General features: G+C 35.4%; 1 protein-coding gene across 2 annotated transcripts; it reads left to right on the forward strand.

Annotated features, from left to right (window-relative positions):
* Positions 1-2,013: 2,013 nt before the first annotated feature.
* zgc:171579 (uncharacterized protein LOC557116 homolog) lies at positions 2,014-7,437 on the forward strand. 2 transcript variants are annotated; one of them, XM_058796096.1, is made up of 5 exons: positions 2,014-2,233; positions 2,319-2,434; positions 2,918-3,182; positions 4,267-4,358; positions 4,825-7,437. In XM_058796096.1, exon 5 carries the CDS (start codon positions 4,832-4,834, stop codon positions 5,843-5,845), a length of 1,014 nt encoding a protein of 337 aa, XP_058652079.1. In that variant the 5' UTR covers positions 2,014-2,233; positions 2,319-2,434; positions 2,918-3,182; positions 4,267-4,358; positions 4,825-4,831; the 3' UTR covers positions 5,846-7,437. The 2 variants fall into 2 exon arrangements, with proteins under 2 accessions (XP_058652079.1, XP_058652080.1); XM_058796097.1 differs by lacking the exons at positions 2,014-2,233; positions 2,319-2,434 and having other exon boundaries at positions 2,846-3,182.
* The last annotated feature ends 1,967 nt before the right edge of the window (positions 7,438-9,404 follow it).

The raw sequence follows: 9,404 nt of genomic DNA on the forward strand, positions 1-9,404 counted from the left end.
AAATTGCATAAAGCAGAAGTTGGATTGGAATTTCTCTACTTAATCTGTTCTCTAAAGTAAGAGAGTTTGGCTTTCAACTATTTTCAGAAAGTGCAACATAATTTCTCCAATTGGACAAACGCTAGGTTCCTTTTTTTCCTGCTAGTCTTTATGAAGTAATAATAAATTTTCCCTTGAATTCAGTGTTTTTTTTTTTCTTTTAATGTTGAATATGCAATTTAACTGTAGATTGCTTTTATATCAGTGTTTATAGTAATTACTTTTTTCCATTTATTTGCAGAGAGGACACTCTAATTAACATCCTCATGGAGACAAAACAAACACAGCACTCAGAGTTCCTTAAAAAATATTTGGAGAAGCTGTAAATATCAAATCTGTAAAGTCCTCCACAACCCATTAATGCATGCTGAAGGTTTTGTAAATATTCATAAGGACATTTACAAAGAAAATGAGGTTTGAGAGTAATTCCAGTGAGATGAATGAGCCTGAACAGACAGCATGATATAATGAGAGCAGTCAATGAATAAAGGCCATCACAACTTTCCTCTATCCCTTTCCTTTTATGTTGTTTCCAAACTCCTTTCACTTTGCTTCTTTTGTAAAACACAAAATGAGTTATCTTGCAGAATGTCCAAACTGACCTTTTCCATTTCAAATGAAGGTGATTCTCCTAAACATCTCCTTTTGTTTTTGATGGAATAAAATTATTTGTTTTCCACAGTAAAGTTGAGTTAATAATGACAGAATTTTAATTTGGAGTCTTTTTACTTAACCCTACTGTTGTGTTAAAATCCAGTTATAACTTCTGTTTGGGTTTTCATGGAATTCATCAAAAAATCAGCACTATGGAAAAACTAATAATTCATATAAAAACAGAAAACCTCTACTGTAGCTTGTCTTCAATTAAAAGTAAACTTTGAGTCTTATATTAATGATCTTTAATATATTTCATATTTTAGTCTTTGGTGAGCTACAATAAACTTTTTTTGTTTTTTGCTAGAATCTTTAATGTTTTCCAAAGTGTTGATTTTTGCCATTGCATGGAAATCAATAAGGGTCAGTGTGTCGAACTTTTCCATGCACATTCATGATGCTAAATAAGAAAAAGTCACAAGATTTCAAGAAGAAATCAATAAGCCAGTTTTCAAGAAATTAAAAAAAATAATAATAATGTTGGTCAAATTGACCCCAACAGAACAGAAGGGATAAGCAATGTAAAATAACTACAATACAGGTGAATCTTTTTAGATTGCTGTGTACTAATGATACTATTATGAATTCTGACAATTCAGCATGTTCATAATTCAGTTAAATGTTCAATAATTCAACATATTTCCAAGTTCAGTCTAGACATTTAAAGTACGATTATCATAACACCCCCACTATTAAAAAAAACAGCAACTAAATAAAATAGGTCACCACCGTAAGAAGTCCCAGCAAAGCATACCTATAAAATCACTATGTCAAAGTCACCGTGAACAAGCCCTTTCCTCTGCCAGCATTTTCATTTACGTCTTGCAAGCGGCCTTGTAACAAATGTGGAGGCAGAATTCTCTGCAAGTGCATTTTGTCATGCTGTTTTCTTTAGGCCAAATCCCATTGGTTCACCGAGTGCTCATGCATCAACTACAATTTCACCTCTTATGTATTGCATGCAAGCAACCCCTGCAGATGGGACCTCCGGAGGTAGAGCGCTTACAGTTTGGGCATGAATCACCGGGGCCATTGTGTCACAGCATTAAGATCACCTGCAATGGGTTTATTTAACTGGTCTGGCCACAGATGAATGTTAAACCTCTGCTAAATTGCTTTAATCCATGTAAATTCAATCATTCAGCATACAAAGACCCACCAGTGACCTTTCACTACAACAGCAGAAAGCAATCACCGTATTGATTTGCTAATTAAAGAGAAAATTCAGTTACCTCTGTACTAAATCATCGATGTATGTTAATAGCATGAGTGCATCTGTCGGGCCAAGGAGAGAAAGATCCACAGGATTATGATATTGCATTATCTCCAGACATCAATGGCTTTTTATAAAGTCTCTGAAAGCTTTGCTATTGATTGAGCGAAGGACACGATTATGACAGAAGGATGCTGTGCACTGTGCTTGTTTGTTCCTCCCCGGGAACATTGAAGATTGCTTTGCTATTTTGTTCAAACTGCATTTGGCCAGTCCTGACACTTAAACCAAGCTGTGTACATCGACGAAGCTGCGCCTTGACATATTGTAAGTCTTTTCAGCATAGAAATCAATAGTTTTATTGAAAGTTCACTCCTCTTAGGGTTATTTTCTGTTGTCTATTGATCTGCAGGTGAATGAACTCATAACAAACAGCTAACTGCTTTTAGGTCGGACGTTGGCGGTGCCAGTTCTGACAATTATACACTTGTGCGATGTTGTGTTGGCAAAATTGCTTGGGAGTCTGTGGTGAGCAAATGGCATTCTTCTACATGCATTTCACATTTATGCGTTTGGTTTTTACTTGTTAACTTGTTTATTAGATATAATCAATGCAATACAATCTGCATTGGAACACTGTTTATTATGAAAAGCACTTTGATTCGAAAATGAAGATAACTTTGATTTGAATTGAAAATGCTTTTCTGGTTTATACTTATAACAACTTATATAAATTGTATATAAATGATAAATATTTTATAATACTTATAAATGATAAATATTTTAAATATTATTAAATAAAATTGTATTAATTTCCATTGACTCTTTAGTACAGTAACAATATAAAAGCCAATTATTTGATTTTGCAAACATGTTACATTTTTAATGAGATCGCCTTATTTGGGGGTCCTTGGCATAAAAAAAGTTCAAAAATCCCTGTATTTATAATAATCTGTTGGTGTGTTCTCTAGAGATTGAATCCATGACTTTGTGAACCCATGTCTTTACCAGGTGATGCCATTCCTTCTTTCAAAGGACCTGTGGATTCAAAGATCCCCACATGAAATCACCATCATCCACTCCAAAGGCTGAGCCAAACATCTGCTTCAATTCCAGAGGCTGCTGGAGGAGATCCCTCAGGCTGGACTCGCCAACGGCCCTAAGAAATGCCACTTCGGACTGCTTGAAGAGTGTTACCTAGACTTCTAGATCAACTGGGGACTGATAAAACCTTCAAAAGCAGATAGAAGCTGAGCAGTTTTATACTTCCTGGTCTGTGAGTATGAAATATGTATGCTGTTTCCAAGGGTAGGCAGGTTACCATCAATGCCTCATGCCTAGTTTTTCTAGTATATCATCTCTCCTCTCGAGTGTGACCAGTAATGGACAGCAAGAAAAAAAAATACTATGAACATCTAAGGTAGGGCTTACTTTTACCTTCCTAAAAAAAAAAAAAAAAAACCTTTCAACTGGTTTTACATGCTCCAAGCTTTAATCTACCCTTCACTCTCCATGTTCATACCAAGCTGCTTTCCGTGAAGATGATGCAATTGACTGTCTGACACCAGCACTGTACTGTACGTGTCTTTGACATCACTTTAACCAATTTTTTGACACATGAACAGACAGTCTTCATCCAAATGCGCAAACACATGCCTTTAAATTTCTCTCTCAGCTTTTTCAAATACTAGTGCACACTAAGTGCTTCAAAATGTTGCCACCTTTACAGGGATTTGATGAATTAATGATATCAATTATGTTTTCAAATCCTTTTTTTTTTTTTTTTTTTTTTGTCAATAAGTGTTGTTTATTTTACATGGTCCAGGTCTAAATTGAATTAATCAAATTAATACAATTAATAAAATTATTCATTATAATTATTCATTTTATATGAATAATATAAATTTGATGCACAAATAATACCTTTAATAGAGCATTTCTACAATGGCAGGGGTGACTAAAAAAGTTTAAATTTTCATGCTAAATTCACATTATGTGTAAGAAATGTCCAAGGCGATCACTGCATCAGTCAATGTAAAACAAAAATTACAGTGCATCTTTATGTCTTGAAATATTTTTTTTAATTATTATAATTTATTTGTCATGCATATGGCTCAAATTTGGTTGTACAGATGATTGTCAAGTGCAACAGTTCATATTTCCTGGTCAAACATGGCAAAAAAAGAGGTTTGGGTGTTGGCTAAGTGTTAAATGTTGGCAAAGCCTTGCAGTAACATCCTTTCCTCCTGACACATTTCCTCTTGTGCGTTATTTGGTGTTAGTCATGTGCTGAGCATTTACACTAAAATATGCTTATTTTTATGGGGTTTTTTTTTTATGTTTCCCCTGCATTATATGAGGTCGTGTTCCTGTTGGAAATTAAGTGACTTGAGCTGTCTCTGCGATCAGCAGTTATTTGGTGAAACTCAAGATTCATATCAGAACACATTAGGTAAGTACTTTTCTGATTTATTCATATTTATCTTTTGGATTTAGGTTATTAACCTAATGAGAATTTTTAAGGGTGAATTCACTGAAGAGTTTTGCCACTTTTGTAAATGTTTTTTTCATTAACCAAGTGCAGTGCAGTTTAACTAGGCACTAAATGTGCTGAAATAGTCCTATATATATATATATGCTGATGTAAAAATGTATATTTTATAGTTACCTGATTTGAATGATTCCACATGTGAATTGGGAACTAAAATGCTGCAATTCATTCTTAGTGAATTCCCCCTACAACGTTTTGAATATCTTGTTCTGTAAATGTTTATTTCCCATGTATAATGGTGCATATATTTAGTCGGTGCTTCATATAAAAATGAAACTGTTGCATAAAAACTTTGCTACTGGCAGTAGTTTTGTTTTGTGAATAGGATTTAAAACCATATAAACGACACAATACCACTCTGTCATAGGCAAAAGATGAAGAACCACTTCAATGTTAGTGCCCTCAGCAGCTTGAGTGCCCCAGCGATTGTGGGAAACGCTTGCGGAATCGACTTCAGTCAAGACGGCATCTTCCTTCCCGTCTTGTACGGAATCTTCTTCATCATCGGCACCCCTTTAAACCTGTTGGCACTCTTTGGGCTCTACAGACTCATCCAGTCAGAGAACGTCCTACCAGTGTATGTCATCAACCTTCTGATCGCAGATCTAATTCAACTTCTGACTTTGCCTTTGTGGATAGACTACTATGCAAACGGACACTACTGGCGCTTCGGATCCCAGAGCTGTCAGTTCATGGGTTTGTTTTTTTACATTAGCATTTACACGGGCATCTTCTTCATGTGTATCATCGCTCTAGAACGTCACCTGGCCATCGCCAGACCTCTCAGTTTTAAGCATCTCCGTAACTTGAAGTTTGCTCGCTGGATAGCACTCGGCATTTGGATTCTAATTGCGGTGCCACCTGCCATTGCATTCAACAAGCTCTTTCCCAAGCAGGAAAATTACACTCTTTGTATCGAGAAGTATCCCTCGGAGGGCAGTTTTATCACCTACAGGCTGATTACTCTGCTTGTGTCCTTCATCATACCCCTGAGCTTCATTGTTGGTCTCCACAGAGAGACCGTCCGCTCGCTGATGGCAATCAACTCGCTTTTATCTGAGGAGAAGAGGAGAATCAGGGGTCTGCTCACCCTTCTGGTGGCCGTATTTGTCACGGTGCTGGGGCCCTATCATTTTATCGGCTGTGTGAAGTACGTGGGACTGCTGATACACAGCAGTCCGTGCGTTTGGGAGAAGGCTGTGTTTGTGCCCTATCAGTTAGGACGAGGCTTTCTGAGCCTTAACAGCTTGCTGGATCCTGTGTTTTACATCTTTCTCCGCAGAGACTTCCGTGCCGCCACCGAGAAGTACTTGCCCTGCCTGAGGAGAGTGAGGAACAGATCGTATCGGACAGAGAAAGCGACAAGCTCCACTCTTGACTGTGATTGAAGATTTTCCCCCTGGTTATGTATTTGAAATACACTTTGGACAAAAAACTAAGAAACTATGCCAAACTAATACAAAAGGCTTAATTAGATTTATGGTGGTGCCATCATCTAAGACAGATGTTTTCGCATTATTGTTCATTATTGACATTTGGCATTGCTGCACTTTTAGTTTAGCCTTCCTGGCTCCTGACTTTTTTGTTTGTCTGTTGATCATTTCCATGTCTGCACTGCTGGACCGATTTTTATTTTATTTTAATTTATCTTACACTGTAAAAAAAAAAAAACAACCCTAATTTTACAGAAAATAACCCTAAATTTTTTACAGTAGTTTTCTGTTATTTCAAATTACATTCAAAATTTTGTATAATTACAAACAATATCTGTAAATTAACAACTTGACTGTTATTTCAGGTATTATATCATTAAAGACAAATTACAGTATTTTTTCTTTTTTTATACAGGAAAATTACTGTATTTTTTTGTGTTATTTTAAATTATGTACAAATTTACGTAAAATTACACAAATAATCTGTAATTAAAAAAAGGTTTATGTCCATTCTATCAATTTAATGTTCTTTTTTGTAATTTTAAAGTAAATCTTATTGGTTCTATATTTAGGTGTATTTTTACATTCAAACTCTGTAATTTTATATAGAATATAAAATCAGCCTTAAAATCTACAAATCATGTAACCGTGCAATAAAAAAATGTATTGCATTAAAAATGTTTTATTTTTATAAAGAAAAAAAATCAGTGAGTGTATAAAGTACAGTCTAACGTTATAAGAGAAATGTAACAGACAGATCCGTGTAATCACAAGAATTTATTGCAGAAATGTCAAAAAGCAGTACCACAGTAGTCCAAATGACGATGCGTTGCAGTTGCGGTCCTCTCTGACGGAATATAATAGTTTAGTGCGAGGAGCAGGGCATAATTTAAGTTGTTAAACGCTGAAAATACTCTCCCGATCAACTCGGAAACACGGCATGTCGCAATCTGTGACGAAACCGGCGATAGCCAATGAACGTTTGATATCGCTGCTGTAAAGAAAGTTTGTAAACGCTTTAATCTTTCTATATAAATCTGTATATACAGCCCCTCTAGTGTGTAATTGTTATATCATGTATAATGTTTGTTATATACATGTAATTTGTTTTTGTTAATAAAAACACACAAGTACGAGATGAAAAAAAAAAAAAAAAGATATCGCTGCCGTAAAACTTCTTGTAAAACTTATTAACGGCAAATTTTGAATCTGTTACTATAGCTACAGAGGAAGGAGATATATATCACTTACGTATGGTTTGAATTTGTATCTGTTCCTCACACAAAGCATCACATGGATACCGAAGATTTGAATAAAAATAAAATACTTTTATGATCATTTTATTTAATGCTAGTGAATGACAGCATATTAATAAATGTATGTGCCCCATGTTAAAACCAAATTAATATTGCATGATAAGTTAAATGTCCTCTCTCTCTCTCTCTCTCTCTCTATATATATATGTGTGTGTGTGTGTGTGTGTGTGTAAAGATTCTAAAATTAGATATTTGTATTGAGAATAACATATAACATAAAATATAATTTAATTTAATGCAGTTGACTGATTTATTTATTTGCTTAATTTTGAAATTATATGTTTCATTCTGTTTTGACTTGCCATTTCAAAGATTAAATTTAAACAATACTACACTTCATTAAAATATCTGTAATATGTTTATTGCAATATTATTCCATCATTGCCACACATGGCCCAGCTCTGGCTGAAAGGGTACATTGCCGACAGGAGGCCAGCTTGAGGCGACATTTGGGCCAAGACCGCTTGCTATGTGGGAAGGGCCACACTGTTCACTGAACATCACTCTTAGGGCAACCTATACATTGTCTTTACTTTTGAATAACTAAAATACAGATTGTCACTTTCTATGGTGAGAATGTCAACATTTTCAGTTTACTTGTCTCATATCACAAATGCTATAAAGTCCTACTGCAGTCAGTATATATGCTATTAAATAAAAGTATGTAGACAAATTTTGTAACTTGCATGCAATTATGGCAGTATTTTTAAATAAGTGTTATGGTGGACAGAGGATTAACAGGCTGTGTAACACTGAAGGGCCAAATACAGAAAATACCATACAGTAGTTGTACAACTGGTGCTTCTAAAGGAAAGATCATGGATTTGTTCAAATACAAAACGGTACTTATTGGTCATGTATAACCGCACAAGTAGCCAAACGTACACACACACACACACACACACACACACACACACACACGACTACCATGATTTTGCCAAGTAAGACCTGTTCCTAAATCAGCATATTTTATTGATCCTGTCTGAAAACATAGTCCCTCTGGCCCTAAACCTAACTAAACCCTAAAATCAGAGGGAAATGACAGGTGGTGAACACTGAATAGCATAGATGCAATGTGAAATCACCATTTGATCAATTAATTAAATGTAACAGCCTACAAATAAAAATAAACAAATATAAATACATATTTGTAATATTTAATTAAGATATTTTAAGGTTTTTTTTTTTTTTTTCATACTTGCAATGCTATTTGCTGTCGCGCAGTGTTGCTTTGAGCTGATTGGTTAAGCTGACTGTCACTCAGGAATCTGGCCAATGACTAGCGAGCGCGTCGTTTTCCCGCTCAAATTTGAATATACACTGACAGTGTCTGTCAGTGTGCCGGCGTGCCGCTGCTGCCCGGCTTCTGCAGTCTGCTGCGGTCGCTCCTCTAGTAATGGCTTTTATATGTATTATCTGAGTGTTAAATTCATATTTTGAGTGAGTTTGTGTTGTGGGATGACGATTGAGAACGAATAAACGCGAATATGGACACTTCTACCAGCAGCTAAAGTTAACAGACAAGCAAACTGCAAAAGGACAGTACCTTTTATTAATGTATAGCCTAATGTTTTATAGTTACATCAAGATTGAAGTGAGATGCTAATCGCGATTACATATCATTTATCAATGTCCCACCAATTACTGTGTTTAGTATGAGCTAATACTGTTAGCTAGGGCTGGGCGATATATGACCATGTCACACAGAAAACCGCGCCTCGCTTGAATGCTCAAATACAGACAGTCATCTCAAAATTCACTTGACTTAAACACAGTCGCTAATATCTGGAGTCAAGATAAACATTCAGGTGGAAACCCGGTGACCTGTCTGTATACTGGATCTGTGCATTTGGTTCTTAAACCAAAACTTATGTACTCATGACCTCATCACGAGAGTAACCCTAACTGATAAGATAGAAATGCAATTTTTAGCTATTCAATTCCTCCTGGGGGCTCTGAAGAAATGTTTATGAAGAATTCATTGATAATGTTATTTTACATCTGAATAATACAATTGCTTGACAATCTTGTACATATTTTAGTTTTTTTTTTTTTTCAGTTTAAAAGGACTAGTTCAATTCCAGAATAAAGATTTGCTGATAATTTATTCACCCCCATGTCATCCAAGATGCATGTCTTTCTTTTTTTCTGTCGAAAAGGAATTAAGGTTTTTGAGGAAAACATTCCAGTTGTCTCCC

The sequence above is a fragment of the Onychostoma macrolepis genome, chromosome 13, assembly GCF_012432095.1.
Source record: "Onychostoma macrolepis isolate SWU-2019 chromosome 13, ASM1243209v1, whole genome shotgun sequence".
NCBI lineage: Eukaryota > Metazoa > Chordata > Actinopteri > Cypriniformes > Cyprinidae > Onychostoma > Onychostoma macrolepis.